The sequence below is a fragment of the Athene noctua genome, chromosome 23 (assembly GCF_965140245.1).
Source record: "Athene noctua chromosome 23, bAthNoc1.hap1.1, whole genome shotgun sequence".
Classification (NCBI taxonomy): domain Eukaryota; kingdom Metazoa; phylum Chordata; class Aves; order Strigiformes; family Strigidae; genus Athene; species Athene noctua.
In genome coordinates this window covers 6176770-6201173 of record NC_134059.1, presented here as the reverse complement: position 1 = coordinate 6201173, position 24404 = coordinate 6176770, and the positions used below count along the sequence as shown (strand labels likewise).

Genomic DNA, 24404 nt, shown 5'->3' with positions numbered 1-24404 from the left:
CCTCTTCCCGGTGTTTGTACAGGCTGGGGAATTGTTGTTTTGTTTTTTGTTTTTTTTTTAATTTAGAAGACCTCTTTGTATTAAGCTATGTTTGTAGTTTCAAAGTGTCCTTTACTACTGGAAGGAACTCTGTTGGGTGAATGAGCTGCCAGCTAATCAGAAGCAAAATGCCCTGCAGCCACAGTGCGGGTGGACTACTTATTTATCTGCCCTCAAACTGAAGAAACCTTTAGAATAGCTATTTGCAAAACATTAAAAAACAAAACAACAAAACAAAACAACCCAACAAAACACAAAAAAATGAACAGTGCTTTTTTTTTTTTTTTTTTTTTGGGTCAAAAACATTCCTGATGGCATATGATTGTCAGCGGGGGCTGAACGCTTGTGTCAGCAGTATTCAGCCAGCAAAGAAATGGATCTGCAGCATTTATGCATCTAGGGACGGGAATAGCTCTGTGCATCCCACAGCGGCAGGGCTCAGGTCACCAATCGGCCCCCAGCACAGGGACAAAGGTGCCCCCATCCTTTAGTCTCAAAGATAATATCAGTAGGAACCCCTCAATTACAGAAAATAGATATGCCAAGACTACCAGCATCAATCAGCCAAGGATATTGTGTTTTGGGGTTTGGTTTTTGTTTTTTTTTTTCTGTTCCTCTCTCTAATGATTCCCTGCCCCTTGCTGTCTGTTGTGCAGGGGACTGTCCCCTCTCCCCCCAGATCCCAAAGTGGGTGAAAAGCAGGTGAGGAAAGAATAGAGACGGGTCCAGACTGGGAAATAGTTCTCCTGAAAGACACGTTGCAGGGTATGGGTGGGGGCAGTTGAGCTGGTGGTGATTTCTGAGCGAGGGGAGCGTCCAGAAGCAGAAACAAAACTGGGGATGCACCATTGCAGCTGGAGCTGTCCTGGAGAGAGTCTGAAAAATCAGGTCTCTCATTGTCTGGAGTCAGAATCAACCTCTGCAATGTAGGAACAGGCTGGGAGCTCAGAGACTTGAAACCTGCAGACACTTGTCTGCGAGCCAAGTCCTGCCAAAGCAAAGCGGTGAAAACTCGCGAGGCGAGGCGGCCGCGCCACGCAGCAGCGGGGAAAAACCCCGGTGCAAAAAAAATCAATCGGTTTTGAAAACACGGCGCTCTGCAAAGCCAAGCGTGTTCTGTGCCGTGGATGCGGCCACATCCCAGGGTGACGGAGCAGTTTGAGGCGGCGCATCAGCCCTCGGTGCGGGGCAGAGGCAGGACAAAGCCAAGGTCAGCGCTTGCTGGTTATTTCTCTGCGTTGGGCAGCATCAGACATGCAGAAATACCAGCAGTTGCCATCTGTCCCTGTGTCATCTTAGCACGTCAGAGAATTACTCAGCGGTGTTACAGCTTGCCAAATTTTTGGACACCAAATAAGATGTGTACAGGGAGGGTGGGGAGAGCTGCTGCCCCCCCACCTCCCCCTGCCACGCTCCCTTGCTGCGAGTTACGTTTTTCCTTTTGCCCTTTTCAGCAAAAAGAGAAGTGGTAAGTGCTTGAGCTTTCCTCTCCAGGGCTGCATCTGAGCAAAATCATTTTAGTTCTTTGAAAATCAACAGCCTCTCCCTACTACATCTGTCAGTGTGGGCTGCTCCACTGTTGCTTTCTCCTTGGTTTTTCAGCTAAGTGTTTAGACCCGCGCTTTGACAGGCGTCGTGCACAGATTCCTACGGCAAAACCCCCGGGTGAATACAGAGGAAGTTACAGCTGGTTTGATTTACTGAAACTCACTGAGTGTGAAGTTTTATAAATGCGTAAAGCCCGCTTCAATGCCTGTGGAAGTCAGCAAGGGTATTTCTCTGGCATTTGGTGGGCAGAGTAGGAAGCCCATCATTAGAAAGCTGTAAAAAACCACTCGGGTGCTAAGCCTGGAAAATTGCTTGTGCAATTAAATGCGAAGTTGCCAGAGGAAACGTACCTGGAGGGTGGGAAACCCTCGGCATATGCCACGTGCGACTCGGAGCAAGGTCTTCTGCAAACACTGCCTTCCCCATCCTGCCCCTCACCTGCACCCCGTCACCCTTCCTGCCCCTCTGCCGTAACCTGGGGCCAGACCACGAGTAGCAACACACAGGTGGAAATGCAAACGCACGGTGGCGGGGCTCCAGGCAGAGCTGTGTGACAACATGAGCGTGTTCTCCACCCTCCTTAAAGACCTTTTTCTTCCAAGGATCCCCCATCCCTCCTGGGGCTCTCCTCTTGCGTGCGCAACCTCCTGGCGATGCTGGGGGCGGCTTTATAATAAAGGCAGGGATGGGGAGGGGGCTGTCGGGGGTGGGGGGGTGGTGGATGAGGGTTGTTCCATGCAGTCATGGTCAAACCACCTCCCGCCACCACGCGAATGACGTCGGCGGTGATGGATGGGACATGCCTCGGAAACACACCCCGCGGCGGGGCTGAACCCGTCTCACCTGAGCTGGTGGTAAAGGTTATGTACGAGTGTTCGCTGGGGCTAGACCATATGGGGAACACCCACAGCTTGTACATCATTCCCGGCGTCAGATTCGCCAGCTGCACAGAGGAAGGGGTCTGAGCTTTAACAGGGATAGATTTCTCTGTCTTGTTACCTGAGAAACAGAAACCGCACATCAAACCCAGCCGCGGGAGGCTCCCGGAGATTACCGTGTTGACACTGCAGGCAGTGCGCTACGCTATCCCCAGCTGCTGAGCAGAAATAATACAGCTTGATGGTCAAGGAGCTAATAATGGCTTTGTGATTATTACTCGCTGAGAATAGAAGAAAATTGGTGACGCAGGGATATGGTGTGGGTTTTGCTGCATCCCTGCTTGCTGTACTGGAAAAAATACTGAGAGCTATTCAGTTTTCTCCCTATTTTTAAGACCCGATAGGTCCTTTATCTGCCCAGCCTCAAGTCTGGATAGTTGGGTATTGACCACAAAAAGTCTGAAATTTGCCTGGTCCCGCTCGGCTGGATGAAGGCGCTACACGGCTCAGCAAAGGAGCCAATTCTTGAGCTTTTGGGAGTCGTACCCGCGCAACGGTTTTGCTGGTAGGTTAAGGAGGCTTTGAATGAGCTGGACGTTGCATTAAACACGCTGCGGGGCTGCTCACCCCAGCTGGCAGGTTGCTGCTTTTGGGGTGAGAGTTCAGCCCTTCGGCTGGTTGCTGCCAGGCTCTGTCTAAGGACGACCCGTTCTTTGCACTGGGCTCGGAATTATTTGCTGCTGAGCTTAATACTGAGCATCAAACCACGGAATTCTAAGCAAACCTGCAGTGGGGCTTTGATTTGTGGCTCTGGAGGTGTGCACCTCCCAGTTCAGCAACGCTGCAGGGAAGGGGAAATGTGGCTTTGAGGCCAAAAGCATGCTGCTTGCTTCAAAGGCCACCAGAAAGGGAGGAAAGCCACGGCTGCTCGGGCAGGGCTGAAATCTCCAAGATTTCCTCTCTCTCGGCCAGACCCTGATTAGGCCGAGCCAAGGCGTTGCTGCTGCTACAGCCCAGCCTGAGCATAAACTCAGTCCGTGGGCTCTAGAAAAGCATCACCTGCTCTTTGTGCTTCCCAGTGATGGGGAGAATCCAGGGCTGGCAGCGCGTGGTTTGGGAGCTGGGATACTTGGCATTTAGGGCTTGGAAAGCTGATGTGTGTCCTGAATTATGGAAAAAGGGGGAAGGCTGAGCCTAGCCCAGTCCACGCTGCCTACTGAAGCCCTGAAGGCTGCGGAGCGAGACCAGGCACTGGCTGCACATTAGAAATTGTTTCAAGGAGAAATCAAAATCATCTCTGAAGTGATGTTGTAAATGACCAAATGTGGTTTGCTGTCAATGGTTAGGCCTAGTTGGCTTATTTAAAATGCCGAGTTAAGACTGGCATACCAGGTGATGTGAGGGCTAAAATGGCTGGGAAATAAAGTCAGAGATAAGCAGTAGTCATCACTGCCTATCTACAGAAAAAAAAAACCCCAACAACCAACATGTAAACATCCTTCTAAACAAGTACTAAAACCAGAGATATCGGCTTTGACCTTCCAGACTAAGTACGTAGCCTTACAAATTTAAGAGACAATGATATCCGATACGACGGTTTGGGATCATAGATGATTCTGCCAACTCCATGTTCAAGAAGCCCGTCTTCAAAGGGCGTAAAACTACTCTCCAAATTATGTAGATTGTCTCATTTGTTTTCCCTTAAAGTTTTGCCTCCTTTCATATGTGTATATATATATATTTTAAGGGTCTTTACATTGTGACCACACACAGCCCAGCTCCATGAACAGCCTTGCTCATCTCTGTTTCATAAACACCTCGCAGCAGTCGGTGCAAGGAGGGGGAATCACTTGGGAATCAATCACCAGGATTAGCTCTGGTGCACTCCAAACAGCCATGACCGTGACCTGCCTTTTCCTCTCCCATCCTCCACGTGGCCATCGAGCATCATTCCACACGCAGTAATTAAGACCGAGTAATAGGTTGCAACTGTGGGAGCTGGCAGGATCTCTAATGGCAGCACCACCCTCTAGAGACCCCACGCGATCTGATGCTTACTGGTGATATACTTAACCACAAAGTCAGTTCCTGCAGAGTAATTGTGGCTCCAGGTGATGTTTGCCCAGTTACTATTAGCCATAGCTCTTATGTCCCATATGGACGATCCATTGGTGGCTGGTGGACAGGTTAGAACAGGAGTTAGTATTTTGGATTATACACGAATGAGACCTCATTAGCATCTGGTGTTGGTAAAAACCTTACAAAATCATTCCTGAAGTTAATCTTAACCTACAAGCGTGCCTAAGGACGTATTTGTTCCTATCAAGATCTTTAAACTTTTGGGGGGAAGTTTGGTAGCAGAAGCTCATTGCGTGTTGGTGTTTAAGTCCAACTGCACTCAGCTTATCTCTGGAGTCTGAAGACTTCCGTGGCACATCCCTGAGGACTTCAGTGAGCCGGGAAATCTCCTGACTAAACTCGTGCCCAAATGGACACGGGAGACATGTGCATGAATGCACACGGACTCGCTGCCACAACCGAGAAGGAAAGACTGGGAGAGAATATTGTCATGTTACTGGGTCTAGAGACAGCCAGTGGGGCAATGAAGTCACTCGTTTCTGATTTTGAAGTTAAGGATTGTCGACGTTGCTTTGGAGAGCGGATGAACTTCATTTCTAGTGAAGTAGAGCTAATCCACTACTTTAGTGTGTCTTTAAGTGACATCAGAGAAGTTACACCTTGGTTTTATTCTTGTTATTATTTACCTCAGGGTGTAGCTCAGGCTTTGGTTTGACCAAATAACAGACTGGGACGGGGCCAGCTATGTGACTTTTAGGAGATTGCAAGGACCTGACGCTGTGGGGTTGGGGACGTGACCTAGAATCCTGGTACAAACACAACCTGTGCTGCCCTGTCTGCCCACATTACGGCTCAGCCTCTTCCCTCGTGTCCCCGGGGTGGTTCGGGACACGCACGGTTCCTCTTGCAGCGCCTCTTTTCCTCCCATCTCCTCTCCCCGCTCCATAGCAGTGCGCGCCTCGCCACTTAATTGCCCATTTTCAATTAGCGACGTTTTCCCACATCGTCACTGAACAGCGACTGTGCTGAGGCTGCATTTTTTCTTTTTCTTTCATTACTAACATCTCCTCTACAGCCACGCAGCTGCAGCTGTATTTCTCACACCAGTTTTGATGATTTTGGTCGTGGCAGCGCAGCTCCCGGGGTGCTTTCCCTCGACTTGCAGCTCTGCGCAGCGTAAGGCCGCTCCGGCTGGGGAGGTGTGTAGTGCCACAAGCTGGGACGTAAATTCACCTTTCTTAGTTCAGGTCTGCACCTTTGATAAGCAAATCAGTGCAAAGCAGGAACCGTGCTGCTGATTTGCAAATCTGTTTTACTGCCGAGGATCAGGTGGAGGCAGGCCCTCCCAGCATATGTTTTTGGTGGGTATTTTGAACCATCCTGAGCTAATCTTGTGCAATATAAAAGGGGTTTGAACTGCTTTAATCAAATTCTTGAGTTAAATGAGTATTAGCTTCGATACTCATTATTACCGCTATGTCCTTTCTCTTTTTTATGAAGAGTTCCCGAAGGTTTCTGCAGCTTTTGCACTTTTGAGTGTATCCTGTCCAGCTATGCAACTGGATTCTTTTGACTGCATTCCCTTTTGCTACTAGCTTGTTTTATTTTTGAATAACCTGAATATAACTATCCATAATGATTTATTAGCTGTAGATATAGCAGCGTTTTGAAAACAAGCCTCAGCGAGATACGTCTCTCTGTGTGTCAGCAAAACACATACAGTAGAGAATATGCCTCCACCAAAACAGAGTTTGAACCATCCCATTCTAGCTGGTTGCATGAGAAGTTTATCTTGACCTGATAAATAACTGGCACACACCTGCGTGTTGTAACTTAAACACGTCCCCAGCTCTCCTGTGGGCTACGACTAGGTTACATCGCAAAGAGCAGCAGCATAAACCAAAAGACTCGTATAAATGATGACAGGTCTCTTAGCTAAGAGTTGATGTGCAAAATTTGAAGTGACGTTTTTCTATAATAGTAACAGAATCCCTTTTTAATGACAGCGAGATACAAGATAATACTTCGGAGAGCCTTTGTAGGGTCTTCAACCGCCTTCCCAAACACTGATGCTAATTCAACACTCTGGGGAGGGCTGGGACAGACCAGGAGGGTGGCACAGAGACCCCCCCAAAATGCCAGGATCCACTGTGCACCTCGATTCCTGAGCCTGCGCCACCTCCGGCTCCTCGCAAAGCCCTTCCCAGAGCGTGGGATGTCTTAACTTTGGCCTCTGCCCGGTGTTAATCCTGGCTCTGAGCAAGAGGCGGGGAGGGTCCCAGTAGGGTTAGAGGGGTTAGAGGAAAAGGAAAGCGCAGTACCCAACTCCTGCTTTGTGGTGGCTGCCGGAACCCTCTCTGGAGCTGTTGTAGTGCTTGCGGCGGTGGTGGCGGGTAGAGTGGTGGCGGCTGGAGTGGTGGTAGTGGTTGTGGTGGTAGTTGTGTCGGTGGTTGTGGTAGTTGTGTCGGTGGTTGTGGTAGTTGTGTCGGTAGTTGTTGTGTCGGTGGTGGTGGTTGGGGTGGTTGTAGTACTGGTTAGACCGACGGTAGGAGGAGGCGACCCAGTTGCAGCTGGGAGAGGGAAACACTGGTTTTTTAGACGAGGTGATGTCTCCTCGGGGCTTGCACTCGCCATCCCCGACGCCTGGACGCGCGGGCACACGAGAGAAAGCAGAGCAGCGTGGCGCAGAGACGAGGCGGGGAGGGAGGGAGGCAGAAACGGCACCAGGAAACACGAGGCTGAACCGCTTTTCCCTTCCCCGTGCAGGGATGACCCTGGGGACGGCCATGCACCCAGCTGGGGGGGTGAAGAGGGGCAGCAAGCGGGGGGGGGCTGCCCCCAGCAAGCTGCTCTTGCACCCCCACTGCCTGCGCCCACGTTTGATCCCTCTCCTGAGGCCGAATGACCTGCTTCTCTTTTGCCTTTGCTCTGCCGCCGGTGTCCCCCACCACCCTGGGCTTTAAATCACACGGAGGGAGGAAGGTGAGGGGGTGTTTGGGGGATGCACAGGACAGGCTGTCATCCCCCCGCCACCCCTCTCCACGCAGAACTGCACTGAGAGCACTCAGAGCTCCCTGAAATAAGAAATAGGATTTATCTCTTCAGAAAAGGTAATAATCCCATTTGTCGTGGGCCAGGCAAGCCACAATTACATTAATTCAGCAGCCCCTGGACTACACCTCCAGCATTTTTGAGCTGCCAGGTTTTTTTGTTGTTTTTTTTTTCCTGCAGCTTCTCAGCTCGTCTCTGTACTAATACCACAGTCCGGGGATGGAGTGGCTTTAGCATTAACAGGGATTTTAGCTCCTGGGTGAGCGATGGGTGATACTTTGCCATCACTGCCCCTCACAATTTACATTTAAATTAGCCCCAAAAGGGGTTGGCACACCCCAAACTGTCCAGGGGAAAAGTCTGAGCAATTTGTTTTCTAAATAACCCTCCCCATCCACATCTCACCTGTGCTGTATTTCCAGAGCAAAGGGGTCAACGTGCACTTTTACGCACACACACCACCCCGCAGGGTGGTTGGGAGGGTCCTGAACACCACCAAGGAGCAGTGCATTGGCTTGGGCCTGAAATCCTGCCAGCACAAAATGCAGCTGAAATGCTGCTTAAACTGCCGGAGGTTAAATGAGCAGAGATTTACTCTGTGACGGTTGCATTAAATTATATTTACTTACTCTCACTGTAGAGTAAGGGATTACAAATCCCTGTGAGGCGAATGAAAGCGGCTATTTTAAATATCACCCACAAGAATAGCTTTAGGAGAGACCTTTAAAAGGTGTCCCAGAACCAAGCCAAGACTTTCTTTTTCACCAAGGAGGGCCAACCCCTCAAACCTCAGCCCTCCCAGAGCTCCAACAGCAGAGAAGAGCAGTAGGTCACTCAGTCCAGCTCCCTCCCGCCCGCAGCTGCAAATAAAACCAGTTACCAGCACGTCCCGAAAACACCGTCCCCGCGCCACGGTGTGCCCAGAGAGCAGCGCGTCCTCTCCGCAGCGGTGTGTGTCCCCCCCCCCCCCCCCCCAACCCCTGCAGCCACCCCCATGCAGCAGCGCAGCCACCGAAATAAAGCACCCGCCTTGCAGAGCTGATGCTGCCCCACGGCCCGGCGAGGGGCTGGGGGGCGAGGGGGGTGTCCAGAGGTGGGGGTGACAGGGAGGGGACCCAGCCTGGGTGGAGAATGGCACAGCTTTGCCCTTGGGTGCTTGTAGCGGAATAACCCCCACACACACACTCAGACCTGACCCGGCCACGGCAATTTGGGGGGGCTGGGGGCTTTTGCTGCATTTCTTTCACCCGGTTACTGATCAAGGGCTTTGCTGCGTCGTGAGGTGATGAGTTACAAAAGGCTTTCTTGGGTTGAGAAGTATTAACATCCATCTTTGCTGATTCATAGGGGTTTTGGGGAAGGTTAAGAGATTAGTGTCACTAGGTTAATGTCACCATTACCCCAATTAAGCAGCAGCTCCTCGATAGGTTTGCAACGGACACAGTCAAACGGCGCCACAGACAGTAGTTATTAGCTAATGCAGTCTCAGCATTTCCCCTGTGAATCTCTGGCTCCCCTCTAAGGAAAATCAGACCCAACAAGGCACAAAGCAACTTGCTGGAAGGTAGGAGCCGGTGGAAAAACCTAATACAGCCCCCAGGGTTGTTACACATCCCTGCATCATGCCTCTCCCACACAGCATCTTCGAGGACTATCCGCAGCACCTAGCGCTGCTGTAAATAACTTTAGCAGGAGGAGATACTCAGCTTTAACGCTCCTCTAGTCCCTAGATGTGAAGAGATTATCGGGGATAAGTCAAAGCTGCACTGTCCCTCGTGCAGGGTCTCATCTTTATGTATTACATGCAGATACACACACGCAGGTGAAGCTGCGGTGCCAAGACCTTCCTGGATGCTGCACTGGCCAAAGGGGTTCAGCATGAGTCTGAGCTGTTGCTCAGGATGTGTCAGGGTTTGCCCACGCTGCTCTGGCAGAAGTGAGCCCCAAGAGCAGGGCTACCACATTGCATCAGGATAATGATGCTCGCTCCCAAGCAGGTCCCTGCGTGAGATGCAGGAGGGGGTGTTGGCACTGGGGATAAAAATGGTCCTGGCAGGACTAGGAACAGGTGAAAAGTGGGATTGGGTGAGTCCAGAAAGCAATAGTTGAGGGAGGGGAGGATGGGGAGAGCATCTCTGGGCAGCACCGTGCTGCAGGATGGGCCGGGGCTGGGGGAAGGCAGCGCCGCAGTCGGTCAGGGCTCCCGCAGCTTGGGGGGATTTAGTCCTAAGCTGCCCTGGGATTCAAAGCTACAGCCTCATTTGTGTTTAAATATGAAATGTATGCGGGGAGAAAAAAGCTCAGCTGGGAGATTTGGGGGAGAGAAGATAAGGGGCATTTTCTAGACTTTGAAATCCATCCCCTAATGAGAGCTGATTTCAGTCTGGGGGCAGATAAAGACGGTCTTTGACAGAGATCAGAGCGCTCCAGCATCCCCCGAAAAAAAGGGCACCCTGCCATGGGGACCGGTGAGGGCAGCCCACGCGGGGCCACGGCCCCTACCTGGGGTCTCCCACTCTCTGCCCACCATGTCGGGGCTAATTAAAGACTGACAGATCCTCCTGGCAGCAAAAGATGGAGGGCCAGGCTGGCATTTCCAGCTCATTTTGAAAAAACTAATAATCACACGCAGCCTGCTAAAAACGCGGTTGGCAATCCTTTCCTGAATTTATTTTTCTGCATTCCCAACTTGAGGTTCACTCAAGGGCTTTGACAACAGTTGCCTCAAGTTTAGGTACAGGACTGAGCATCTGGTATTTGTGTGACAGGAGAAAAAATGCCACACACACACACACCCTGTTTGAAAGCAGGGGCTGCCACCTTCCCCATTGCAGGGCAGAGCAGCGCCCTGAAAACCAGTTTCAAGCAGGTTTGAAATTGCCCCAGTATGCCCAGGAAACCCAGAGTAAAAGCCAGTAACATCAATTCCCCTTCTCTTGCTCCCAGCATAGCCTAGCCCCCTCTTCCCGGAAACATCTAAAGGGCCATTCTGCTCATTATTAGGCCCCATCTTTGCGAGGCTGAGATTGCTTTTTCTGTCTGCAAGATGCATTACCCTTTCAGGTAATGGAGACCAAGGGGCACGGTGGGGAGGAGATGTGCTGCTATAATGGACGGAGGATGCAGCGGTCTGGCTGTAGCAATTAATAGCCCGAGTAACGAGAGAGATGCTTGCAGCAGGACGGCTGTGCTCTGCTGCAGCTTGGCTCCTACGACCACGAATGGATCAGTAAAAAGGAGCCCAAAAGTTGCACAAAAACTGTGTGAGGCTCAGATTAGAAAAAAAAAACAAAAACCAACAAACAAACTGAGAGGAAGAATCATAGAAGGGGGGTATGTAAAAAGGAAGCCTCTTAAGAGAGGGACTCGAGTCCTGCTCCGAGGAGTGGAGCAGTTCAGGGAGTAGTTGCTTGTTATTTTGCAAAATGCAGGAAACAATCCACATCCATACTGCTCTTTAATTATTTAAAGGTGCTTTTAATGTGTTATTAGGCTGTAGTAACAGCTTTCCCTTGGGTGTGTCTACAAAATAATTAGGCTTGGAGAAATTTGATGAATTTTTCATGAATTTTGATGATTAGCCAAATACATTTGCAGAGATTTTTTTTTTTTTCTTTTTTTCTTCTTGCCCTCTCCCAGTTTTTAACAACAGAAGGAAATTGTAAAGTCTTTACCATAAAGATAAAGTGTTCCAAATCTGATGATAGCTGTAAGAAATTCAAGAATAGAAAGGAGCGATTGAGCAGCCTCTGAAAGAGAGGGGTCAGCAGTTCTCTGTTTTTACTGCTGTCCATTTCTAAAATGAACAATAGGATCTTTCTCCTCCAATTCCTAATTATGGAGAGAAAAGAAGGGAACAGAGAAAAGTCAATGGTTTTTTTTCCTTAAAGTCTAACAACAATACTCTTTATGGTCCCTGGTGAAGTTTTTTCCATACACATGGGTAGCATAGGATCCAGTTTGGGGTTTTTTTCTCATTCATAGCATAAATGAAAAGCCCTTTTCAGATGTCCTCTTTTTTTCCCTTATTACCTCTCCCTTTGTCCAGGTCCAGCTTAGGAAAGGTAAAGCCTTTCCTAAGGGAAAGTCCCTGCACTCCACTTTGAGTTCATCAAAGCTGGTCCAGTTTCTCATACACATACAAACCAGCTATGACCCTGTATCTGTAAGGTTACCCCTGAAATAAAAAAAAATAAATAAATAAATAAAAGACCTTCTTTTAGTGCCAGCAGCTGGTGGCAAAGAGCATTGTACTGCAATTTAAGACAACTTTCGCCGTGAATCCATAAAAATCTACGAAATCTAGGTCACCGAGCGGAGGTGAATTTTCTGAGAAAGGTCAAGCGGTATTTCACTCGCACCCCGGACTTGTTAGGAAGAGAAACAACCTCTCAGGACAAACACTGCTCCAACGGTGTAACAGCTCCCGCACCCGGCCCGTGTCCTAATGAGAAACGACGTCCAGCTCAAGAGCAAGACAAAGATGCGTGCTGGGTGTTGCTAGGGTTTATACTGCCTTGATTTCTCTTGCTGAAGCCCAGCGTGGCGAGGAAGCTGCGAATGCAGCTTCGTTAGCACTTAACGAACTACTACTCCTGTTATTGACTCTTAGACTTCTTTCAGCTCTGGCCTATCTTTTCTCTTTACTATTTCTCCTAGCAAAGGGTTAAAAAATAGAGGGGTGGGGGACCAGTGGGCTCTGTTCTTGTAGAATTATCCTTTAAATGGCAAATAATTCATCTAGCTCCCAGTGCTGTAAGAAATTATGCCTGAAATGATGCTGGAAGGATAAAGAGATCACGTTGTGTTTTCAAAGTTCAGCAATATCCACTGCAAGGAGGAACATACTTCAGAAGGTGATCCCGAGCCACAAAGAAAATCTAGATTCTTGCAGGTAAGCCAGACCCTGTCTGGAGTATAAACTATAGCAGCAAAACAGCCCTGCTGGATTCAGAGGATAGAGAACTGCTAAACCAAAGGGTTACATCCATTTTCAGTTTCCCACCACCCAAAGCAGACCAATCTGTTACCCCCTCCCTTTTTTCTTTTTTCTTTTTTTTTTTTTTTTTTAGGAAAAGTATAGTAAGAAAAAGATCGGCATCTATTCAGGAAGGGAAAAAAAAAAACCCAAACAACCAAACGCAAAATAATATTGGGTAGAGAGACATCACTACATCACTGCAACAAAATAAAAGGAGGAGAAACATCTATGAGGTAGGAAAGCAAAACCTACAGGTGCAGAGAGCAGGTCCTGCACTTGCATCACTTGGGAAGAGTCTTCCCTAAGAAGCTGTTCCTCCTTGGGGAGCCCCAGGGCCGTGTTCAGCAAAGGCCAAGCACCACCTCTTACAGAGAGACGGGCAAACGGGTGCTGCTGCTCCAGACCAAAAGACTTTTCCGCAGCATTCGGGGTGTGTTTGGGCTGGTCACACTCCCTAGTGCTGCCACCAGCCCCCTTCAGAGCTTGGTCACAGGGCTGTCCCTGCTGCTGGGCTCAAAGGGGGGCTGTGGGGGGAAAAAAAAAAAGTCGTATCTGCAGCTTTTGTAAGAGGTAGGCGTCCTTCTTTGGGCAACCAGAAGTTATGCTTATGCTTTGGACTTTGCAAGGGTTGACACGGGGTAAACTGAGGGTTTGGGTTTTCTTGAAAGCAAGTAGAGATGCTGCCCCCCCACCCCCTGCCCCGTTGGTTCAAGAAAAGGTTTCTCTCTGCTTCAATGCTGCTGTAGAAATTCGCAATCGAGGGCAAAGCCAGCAATAGCCTCGCATGCAGACATGCACAGCTGTGGCACAAACATTGTCCTTAACCCTTTCAATGGGCACCTGGAAACAAAAGACTTCTCCTGTACCAAAGCCCTGGCAGCCCTCAAAGAGCCACGGGGAGGCACGTGGCTGCAACACAGACCTGTGTGACCGAGGCAGGCCAGGCTTGCCTGGGTGTGAAAATGCAGCTTCAATACTGCCCAGGGGCAGGATGGGCACCGCCGAGCCAGGGCTGGCTGGGAAATCAGCTGCATTCTGCAGGGTAGGGATGTTGAGGCTTAAAAAAGGGAGAGGGCTTGTGCAGACCTGGGATTAAAACCCTCTTTAATAGGGCAACTTGATTTTTGCCTCCCCGGTCTGTGGCAGCTGCAGTGTTTGGAGGGTTTAGCTATCATTAGGCATCTGTTAAGCCTGGCTCAGAGATATTTTTGATGTTTGCAGACACACATCCCCCTGCTGTGGAGCCTGCCCTTGTCCCTTCTGCCTGTGGGGTTTTGTTTTTACCTGCCATCATTTCATGTGCCAAATTTGTGCTCCTGACACTTCACCTTCCCATTGAAAGGGTTAATGGAGTGCATGCTTAATTGCCAGCACACGCAAGCGAGCCTGGAGTGAGCCTTGCCCCATGCCTGTTACCTCCTCCGGCTGGTACGGTACCTGGGGTTGGCGTGGCTTCAGAGGGCAGCGCCAAGGATAGGGAGGGGAATACGAGGAGAGCATAGAAGAGAAAGGAAGAGAAAACAGAGGAACATATAAACCAGACAGAACACACCAACAAGAGACTCGGGACCACTTGCACACAGTCACCAGAGACTTGAGAGAGAGGAAATAACTGCATTAGCTCCAACCCGTCACCCTCCTGCGCATCAGAGCCGCTTGCTCAGGGCAGAGAGAGCAGGGACGTCCCCTCGGAGAGGGAGATTACCAGTTAAACACACACCAGCTCCCCAGCAGAGATGCCAGTGGTGTCCATTAAGTAAAGCGCTTAAGCAGGTGCTTATATCTAATCCCAGCAAGGACCGGTTTGGACACTGAATTTTGCTTTTGTTTTTCTAGTGCAATTCGAACATCAGCGCTCCTCCTGTCTCGCGTGGGTTGGAGCCCTTGGCGCAGACCAGCGAGATGTATCTTATTTAAACTTCTCAGGTGAATGAGTCTGGCAAGCAGAAAACAACCTCTGAATGCATTAATGGGTTTAATTTTCTTAATCTGCTTTTTTTTTTTTTTTTGCACAGTTTTACAGCGGGTGCTTCATATCAAAGTGGGGGTTTAGAGCTGCTAATTGTACTTACACGCCTGTCGTTAACAGAACTCGCCTATGTCATGTTGTACCTCAGGGTGCCATGTTTTGAGGTCAAACTTTGCCATACTTCTGTAACTTCAGACTATTTTTAAATTTTTTTTTTCTTAACGGCCAACGCTTTGCCCTTGTGGGAAGCGGCAGCAGCTCGTCCCTTCGGCAGGGGCACCCGGGGAGCACTGGGTGCCACCACCCTCCGTGTCCCCGACTCCGAGGACAGGGAACCTTACCTCGTCACGCTGTCACACACCGCACCTGCTATTTCCTGATACAAAGCAGTTAAGCAACAACACAACAACGCTTGGTTATGGCGATTATTTACCTGCTCTCTGCTAACAGTTGCTGTTAGCAGCGTGTAGGAGCAAACCCAGTAAAGCAAAATATATGGAACAACTGGAACACTACTACCAGCACCGACAACTTCAATCTGATCCCTGTGCTCTAACGGTTTGTTCAGCAAAGCTCCTTTTTAAAACACGGATGTGCCCCCTCGCCTGTTTGCCAGAGTGTAGCTTAGCTGGTTATTTTTTCCCCCCGTAGTGTCCGCAGCCCCATCTCCCATCCTGTTACATCAATTAGTGATGCTGGAGCCCACCTAGGAGGTGTCAGGAAGCATTTCCTTTCCACTGGGTCATCAGTAGGAATTACTTTTCCTACTCCAAGCCATTAGTTGGGGAGGGGGAGATGGAGGAAAGGAGACAAAACCTCCATTAAATCAGAGCACTAACCAAATCATAGGTCTTTTAGCAAATGCTAAAGAAAGGAAAGAGCCAGCTTTTGTCTCCCCGAGTTCCCTCAGGGCTCCTGAACTTTCACTTAGTTTGATGAATGTCCCACAATGGGCATTTTATCTTATTACGAATCTGGGAGTTGGGGCTTCGCATTGGAGGGTCAGGTCAGGTGCTGGTTTATGGGGTGACAGTGTCACCAAAAAACGGGATAAAAACTTATCGACACCAACGTGATGTAGATAAGCAGACACTTCTTTATTAACGGCCGGGGGCACAGGGGGAGTCGTCTCACCAGCAACGCACACCGAGCACCAGAATTATACAGCTTATATAGAACTTACTCATTAAGTATTCATACATAGACATATAATTTCGTGTAAATCATCAACACACTCTCCTCCTATTTTTCTGATTATGCGCGGTGAAAGCTGGAAATGTCTAGAAATGGGTCTGGGGTGTAATAGGGGTAGGTGGCCCATGAGTCGGGGGTCGCGATCTCCCCCCATCGGAATTACCTTCTGCCTAAGGACATAGTTTCTTGGCAGGTACTTGCAAGCTGTTACGGTCACTTCCCTCAGTTCCCATTAATCCTAGACCTTGACAACTACTTGCGTTCTTCTAGTTCTATGTATACGTCATAAATCAGTTTACAGATTATCTTGTGTTTTGTTACCTAGGTTCTAACTCTTCCTACTAGCTAATTATGACCAATCCCTTGGTACAGGACTGTACAGGGGATTTTAAAGTAGCAGTCGGTTGCTGGTACAAAATGCAATAAATGTCAACAAATAATTTCTACTAAGATATCTCTTAATTCTATACTCATGTTAAAATCAAACGTAATTTCAACTGATAGCAAAATCAGTAACAACAGGGAGGTGGCACCACAGCCCCTACCTGGGGTTCACTGTCCGGAGGGTGCAGCGGCTGCACCCCCTTCAAGCCACATGAAAATCACCCATATCTGCCCCTTTTTTAGCTCCCGCAGAGGCTGCAGAGGGGCAGATTAGAGCTTTGTCCCTTTGCAGGATGAGAGCAGGATGCTCTCCTGTTGCGGGGGCACGTGAGGAACGCTGATTGCTTGGGGGTCAACAAGATGGTTCCTGACAGCACAGGATGGTCCCCCCCAGTCACCTCTGTAGCATTTCAGCTGCAGTATTTGTCCTGGTCAGTCATCTCTCTGTCTCTGCAGTAGAAAGCACCTGTGCACCAGTTACTGGTTTGGACTGGTTGCTCTGTAGACCACCTGATTCTCTGACCAGCAGTTTCCAGCTCATACACGTACCATCACCCCCCCTAACCCCGCAGCAAAGCCAGGAGCGGTTGCTGCTGCACATACCTTCGTTCAGCAGGGCTGGCGACTCCTCCATTACTGTTTCTCCTTCTCCCACCTGGGTCCGTGCGCGCAGGAAGAAGCGATAGCGCGAGATGGGGTCTGTCCTCTGCAGGGTGAACCTTGTCTGATTGGGAGAGAAGTTCTCTACCAGGGTTCGGCCCGTTTTGGATCCGTTAACTGGGGAGGAAAGGCAGGTCGTGGTGGCTTCAACCTTGATTCAGAAATACTCTATCACCTCACCCCCAGGACCGGACCTGCTGTTGCTGTGGGACTGCACGTGCTCAGAGCTGTTGCTGCTGTTAAATACACTTCACCTAGGGCAGCTGGTGACCTACTGGGTGAGGAACCTGCTAGTGGGGACATTCCGGGTTGTGTCGGTGGTCGCAAGCGGCTCAGAGAAGGTTGTAACTGCCCCAGGCATCGTGCTGGGCTCTGCAGAGCGTGCTGCACTCCTGGCAGCACCTCTTGTACAGCCAGGAGCTTGTGTTTGAGGGAGAACATAAACTACTCAGACTGTACTTAAAAGTCTTTCTAAAACAGAGATCAAACTTATTTCCCTTCAGCAGTCGAGTCTGGAGAACTGCTGAGCACCCGCCACCCTCCCTGGTTAACTGCAGCTGCCCAGCACTGCTCCAGGACTCCCCTCCAACACCAGCACCTCTCGTGCTGAAAGTCTCCAGCTCCTTACCGAGAGCTTTCTGTGCTAGGTGAGGAGGTAATGAGCAACAAGGAAAATACTTAATGACTTAATTATCATTCACTCAGAAGAGAACATGTGGAACGTACAGGCTTGATATCTAAGGTTGTATCCTGTGAGGACTCCATTGGGATGTTCTGGGTGATCCCACTCCAGATTGATGCTTTCCAGGTTTGGCTGTCGGATTCTTAAATACCTGGGGGAGCTGGGCACTTGGGAGGAGGATGGGACCAGGAAGGAGAGGGAAAGAAAAAAATAACATACAAGATAACATACCTTACAATACTGTATACATCGCAGGCTGACTGATACACTCAAGACACTCGTAAACACACACACACACGCAGATAACACACACACACTAAAGGTCAGCAACCGATTGAACAAGAATCTGTGCCAGAAACCATGCGCCAGCCCAGGGTTTTCAGCAGCGTGTGTGCAGGGAGCAGAAACCAGAGCAGCTCTGCATGCAGCCCCAGCCCCGGGCTGTGCCGGCCGGGTACCGCTGCCCTCCCGCGCGCAGCTCGGCCCGAATCCCACCCAAAGATGCTGCAGCCGTGAAGCGGAGCTGTGACAGAGCTCATGTCCCACCTCTGTATGTTCTACGCATACTTTACTGGTCTTGCTTACAGCCCCCGCCCAGGCCAACACTTACATCTCGTCTATTTATCTGTTGGAACGGTGAAAAATAGTATAGCAGCTTCTCTTACTGCAAAGCATCTTTGTGGTATTAACGCCTAGAGATCTGTAACAGGGAGCTGGTGCATGTACAGGGATCCTTACCCTGAGGAATGGCTGCTTTTATGACTGCTTATTCAAAGATAGTAAAGGAAGGAAAGCATTATACATTTTTGAATTAAATTTCTCTCCTGCTTTACTCATAATCTTGATTTGGGAAAGAACTTGGCTCTCTGATCTGAGAGGTGGTTACGGATTTTTTTTTTTTTTTTTTAAACAGAAGCTTTGCAAAACATCATTCCGTCTCCCAAACATCAATAAATAGCTTAGTGGTATTGGGGAGGAAAAAAAAAAAAAAAATTCAACAGTTTTCTTATGACGAGAGTATAATCCGCTATAATTTCTTCAATCAATGGCACCCACGGATGCACACAGCCACCCCAAACGCTCCCTGCCTCGAGCACACGAGTCAACAGCTCAACCAAAATGCACCTGATTGCACAAGCACCCTACTGGAACAGAGTCCTTTCTTTTTAGAGAAGCTTAATTATGGCTGATCAATTGAAAACCCTTAGAAAATGGTGACAGCATCCAAGAAAACGTTAAGGAAGAAGGAGACTGGGCTGAGAGGTGCTGTTCTTGAGCAGCAGGAATAAGGATGAAGAGGGAGAGGAAGAGGAGGATCCCATAGTATTTTGAGTTAGTTGAGACAGGATTTGCTTCCAGCCTCTACTGTCTTCTCCTCTTGCATTTTTGTAGCATACTGTGCTAAAAACATCTGTGCTATAGGAAGATTCATTGCCAGCCACTGAAAGTGCAGCTCCAACAAAAAGTTACTGGCATGTCTATAAATAGCTCCTGTGACAGCAAGAAAATTAAAATCTCAAGTTCATCCTTGACACAAGCTCTTTAAACAGAAGAATGAGGTGCTCTTGCCTTAAAAGCCTGATGGGTATTAGTGACATCCTTTCAGAACAAAAGTACTTGGGTCTTCCAGAGATTTTTACTGCCTTTCGCTGAGCAAGATGAATATATTCACTCCCGTTTCACCCACCCGCAGCACGGGGAGGGTGCAGTGACATTTGCAGGTCAGGCAGCAAATCAAGGGCACGGTGCTGTGCCTCTGAAGAGGCTTTGCAAACATTTCTCTTGTTCCACCTAAGAGCTACTTGCTGATGTGTTCAAAGTACCTGAAGGGGATTTTTAGATTGATGAGACAGCGCCAGTAGTTATCTCTAGGTGTAGCTGCAGAGATGTCACCTACCCCGCGGTGAGGAAGGCACACAGCAGTGCCGTGTGACAGTGATGCTGCCCAGGCTCAACTAAAAATTGTCCCTAGCACATCTCTGCCGCGGAGGCGGGGGGCAGCTCCCGGTCCTCTCTGCAGAGCTCAGCCCCCCCAAACCTCTCCCAGCCCGTGCCCCAGGGACGGGTGCCTGCACAACCCCCCCCCCGGGAACGTACCTCCTTCTGGTGTGGGGAATTCCTTAACTTCACTGCGTGGCCCATCGCCTCTCCCGTTGGTTACAACCATCTCAAGCTTGTAGTTGCTGTAAGGAAACAGCCGGGACACTATGCCCCGGTTTCGGTCTCCAGGAAAACTCACATACTGCCGTTTTTTGGAGACCCACAGGTTCTTCAGCAAACTACTGTCTCTCCAGAAATAGGCCTTCAAGAAACATGCATGGCAAGTGAAGCTTTTCCCATTTAAGTGCAATTGTTTTTTCATTAACAAAGCATAGCAAAACGTTGCCTTTCCAAAGAGCAACGGAAGCCTTTTAGAGCAATTAATGAAGCTCCACGTCCCCGTCCCCCCCCAGCGAGGCAGGTCAGTGGTGTTACCCGAGGAAGGGACTGAGCATGGGGTCAAGTGCTTACCAATGGTCACAGAGCAAAACCACTAAGCTCGGACTACAATGAGCTGTTTCTGGTTCCAAGATCTAGGCACTGACTCGCCCTTTCTACCTGGAGTAGCACCGTAGTGGTGGACAAGGAAAAGCGGGATGTGTCCAGGCACAAAGGAAAGTCTGAACTGGGAAAGTCTCCCCCGTTCAAAGCCCCGACTAAAATCTTATTTCATGCAGAAATAAGATTCATTCAGAAAACAGACCAGAATGACAGAGCAAAGGCAGAAGAAAATGAAAGGCAAGGAGCTCGCTTTATGCCCAGTGGATTATTGGATTTGAAATGCCGTAACTGTTCGCAGGACGCGTGCTTTTGGTAACGTCTTAAATCTGATAGAAGGGGCTCTGTCCAGACTTTTGCTTCTTTTGAACCGGGCGTATCCTCTGATATTTTACCTCAGCAGTAAATATTCAACATGAAAAGGAAAAAACCAAACAAACAAAACACAACAGGATCTGTGCTGTCTTTAGTTGCCAGTTAGTACGAACCGCTGGGTTTAGGCTTTTCAGGGATTCGTTAAAAGATGACGGAGGTACTTTGGGGATGACACAAAAACCAGCCTGCTTGTACCTGTCTGAGGTCATTTCCCCTCCAGTGCCAGCCAGCCCGTGGTTCTGGGCAGCTCTAGAGCCAGGAGCCACCTTGGGGCACGGGTAGACCCACCCCCAGTCCCTCTCTGGGTGCACAAGGGCAGCCCCGCTTGCTTTGAGCAGCCCAGATCCTTCAGGCCAGCACAGGGAAGGACCAGTCCAGCACCTGGGGAGCAACAGGAGATGTCCCCAGCCCCGTCCAGGCACCACAAAGAGCAAACCGAGGCTTTTCATTTCTGGGGCTGCTCCAGAGCAGAGCTCAGCCCCTGGGGTCTGCACCCGCCCATGGCAAAAGGGTCACAATGGCCGGAGGAGAGTTTTCTGTCATCCTCATTGCAGGCAGCTCCGTCACCGGAGCCACCTTGGCTACTGAGAGGGTTAGCTGTATTAATTGTCAGTGCCAACGAGATTTGGTTCTGCTCACTCTGTACTCCTTGAGCTGTCCCTGGATGGTGTCCAGGTGCACCCGGGTCCAGGTCAGAGCAATGGCAGTGCTGTTTAAAACTCTTATCCTAACATCCGTAGGCGCAGCCTTGGGATCTGAGCGTTCAGGAATAAAGCAGAGCGTACGTTAGGTACCCAGCGGTACCCCGGAGGACAGACAGACAGATGGACACCCCCTATGCCCCCCTCCTTGCTGTGGTTTTCTCATCACAGGCTGCAAACCAGGCGAGCAGCAGCCCCGCACGCCGGCTCTGCCATCTGCTGGCACCCTGGCCAGCCCTATCTGCTGGCAGCGATTTCATGGGGATAATAATCTTTTCTCCCTCCTTACACTCCATTTCCGAGGATTTCTAAACTTAATAAAATAAAACAGCAGCAACAGGCCAATTGTCAGCTTCCTGGCTGCCCTCGTTTGGGGCGAGCAGCCCCTGTGACCACACAAACACACAGAATAGCATCACTTACCTCCATCCCCCACACTTTCTCCTTGACCTGTGCATGCTGTAAAAGCTGACTATTGTTTGGTTGGGTTTTGGGTTTTTTTTTAGCAGCGCTTCCACAGGGAAGAGGGAAAAACTCCCCCGTATTTCACTCAGCCGGCTATCATGAGAATATTTGTGACCCAGTAAACAGCAGGGCTGCTGCAAGGGATCACATCAGCAAGGTCTGGCTCACCTTGCTCTCCGAGTGAAGGGTTCTGGCAAGTCCAGCCCCCTCCTGCTGCAGCTGGTTGGTCACCGTTAGACCCAAGAGTTACAAAACTACCTGTTATTTCTACATCCAATGAATCAATTTGGCCACAACTTGTTTGTTGATCCAGTTGGGTTTTTTACCTCCTCTTTACAGGTCACCTGCTTGTATGTAGAAAGCTGCAGTTATTTCTGAAGCAATTCAGACATGACAGGGCAGGGACTAGTTTATTTTGTTTGTTGGTTTGTTGTTTGGTTGTTTTTTTTTTTTAAACTTGTCCCAGCCCTTGGGATACAGTCAGGAACACATCTGTGTCTGGGGTGTGATACGGGAGCTTTTATCTCCCCGGTTCATCTCCACGTAAAGCACACATGCGCAGGCTTGTTTAGATCCTCACAAAACTCAATATTATTGCATAAATTTTCAACTGAAACTAGGAAAAAAAAAAACCAACCTTGTACACAGTGGTAATGCTGAGATGATGGCGCAGGCGGGTGCTTGGGGAGTTTTTCCAGTGACAGCCTCCCAGCTAGGTCCAGCTTTGCTCCCAGTGCTCAGCTCTTACCCTGACTCCCACCATTTCTGCCCGTTTTCCCTCCCGTCGCCCCGTCTCCTCTGGCAGAGGATGTGTCCCGTGCACTCTCTTAGCACCAAGATTGCAGATCTGCTTGAAACTGTTGTCTCCTCTTTGTGCCTCCTTGACTTCAAACCTAGGGTCACGGCTTATCTACCTTATTTCTTGGTAATCCTGAAGTCCCACACCCAGGAACCCACTGATGCTGCAATGCAAAGAACTACTATATATTTCTTTCAAGATAAAGCTGTTGGCAGCAAACCACATTATCCTAACAGGGTAAGGATAACCGTAGTTCAGAGTCTTGGATGCTACAGGCACAGAAAGTGATACCAGTAGCCCAGAAAGAAGGAGAAAAGAGTTCCACAAGCTGGCTGCTGTTCTGCGTGACCAGGGTTTTAAAGAAAAATAAGCTGAGCCAACGGTGTGTTGCAAACAGGAGCCCAAGCTGGGGTTTAGCTGGGGCCTTATCAGAGAGGCACAAGAATCCAGTCCAGGATGAACCTTTTGGCCATTCATAGCACCTCTCATCTGAGATGAACTCGGTGCTCTACAGATGACAGGGGCAAAATAATTGAGTGCGTTTTACTGGAGTACAACCAGAGCTCATCTGCAGTGAAATCTTACTGTCTGCCACACTCACAGTGTTATCTGGGGATTGTGGAGAGCAAGGGAGAGGCTGAGTGACTTGGCTCATGCAGGCAGAGCCCAGAACAGAATCTAACGGCCAAGCCTCTTTTTTCCAATGCCTGGAACTGGGTTTTTGTGCCAAATGAAGCAGTGCTGTGAACATGTCCCGGGCACAGGTGCCAACCCACTGACCTTGGGTGGGATCTTGCCCTGAAACACTTACGATCTCTGGCTGAGAAAGTACTCACAATCTTCCCCTGAATAGCCGATGACGGTGTCAGGCTCCGGGGCTCTACCGAAGTCGTTCTCTGCCTGCACTTTGATCTCGTAGGGTACGTAGATGGGTGTGTTCCAGACAACGTGCCTTGGTGTCTTCACTGTCTCATTGTACCAGCTCCCTCGGGGGTCCCTTCGCCTCCATCTCACGATGTACCTGAGGTTGGGCCCATAAGCTTGAGTTGCATTCAGAGGCTTAATGGACCAAAACAGAAAAAGAAAGTGAGAAGGAGAAGGAGCAAGAGCAACTGTAATTCTCTGCCACGGAGCTCCAACAAGTTCCGTTCAGCAGCTGGTTCTTATTTCATGCTCCATCAGTGAATCTCAAAGTAGGTCAGTACTTTTGTTCCCAGAGAGAGATGTACCTAGTCCTTGCCCTCCAGGCCCAAGGCAGGACTGAGAACTGTATCTTTATATTCCAGTCCATACTCCCACTGCAATTTCTACCCTCCTTACAGATGTTGGCTTATTTGTGGATGACACCTGCTGGTCCACAAAGAAAAGCAAGAGCTGGCCTGTAAGCCCTATATACGGCTTAAGGAAACGAGACTCTGTGAGCACCCTGCCTAACCCATATCTCTGATCCAGCATCTTTTCTTTGGCTTACATAGTTGCAAATTATTGGTTTTATCACACACCTTCTTCTAGGCACTAACAACGGCCTCTCTTGGAGATGCATCTTCTGCTTTTTATTTCCTTTATGATCATTAAGGTGATGGTATTCTGTGTGGTACAGCACACGTGCTAGAGATGCTGAGTTCTCTACATCCTAACATCTGTGACCGTAATGGTAAGATGCTGGGTGACTGTTAAGCACCAAGGAAGAACTCACCGTCCAGGTTATCTCCATGTTGTTTTTTTGGGTCCCTGCACCTTGAACTCCTGTTGGATTAATTTCAGGACCTGAAATTCACGTTGGGAGAAAAAAAACCAAAACAGTTCATATTGTTGAAAAATGACCATCTGAGCGGTTAAAAACCCTTCACTGTGCAAGCCAGGAGCGCTTCCAAGGCAGAAGTTAATGGCCTGATTTTTCCAGAAGTTCCCATTCAGGTTAATGGAACATGAGACTCTCAGCACTCTTGAAAACCAGGTCATTTATTTAAGAGCCTCCTTTTTTTTTTTTTTTTTATCCCCAAATGTCCTAAATCTTTGTAAGACAGCCATTGTGAAGCAACCCCAGGAGCCGAGTCTGAC

General features: G+C 49.3%; 1 protein-coding gene across 22 annotated transcripts in view; it reads right to left on the bottom strand.

The window, feature by feature from the left end:
• Positions 1-24404, bottom strand: part of NFASC (neurofascin) — a 96461-nt gene that overhangs the window by 14661 nt on the left and 57396 nt on the right. For 8 of the 22 annotated variants that reach the window (XM_074925444.1, XM_074925450.1, XM_074925451.1 and 5 more), the window contains 10 exons: positions 24040-24110; positions 23180-23402; positions 21018-21133; positions 19563-19767; positions 17510-17632; positions 16727-16900; positions 14014-14028; positions 6866-7114; positions 4524-4640; positions 2431-2586 (listed from right to left, as the gene is read on the bottom strand). In XM_074925444.1, the coding sequence (XP_074781545.1) occupies positions 2431-2586; positions 4524-4640; positions 6866-7114; positions 14014-14028; positions 16727-16900; positions 17510-17632; positions 19563-19767; positions 21018-21133; positions 23180-23402; positions 24040-24110 (1449 nt within the window). The remainder of the gene's footprint in view (positions 1-2430; positions 2587-4523; positions 4641-6865; positions 7115-14013; positions 14029-16726; positions 16901-17509; positions 17633-19562; positions 19768-21017; positions 21134-23179; positions 23403-24039; positions 24111-24404) is intronic. The other 14 variants (XM_074925457.1, XM_074925459.1, XM_074925460.1 and 11 more) reach the window with 9 other exon arrangements.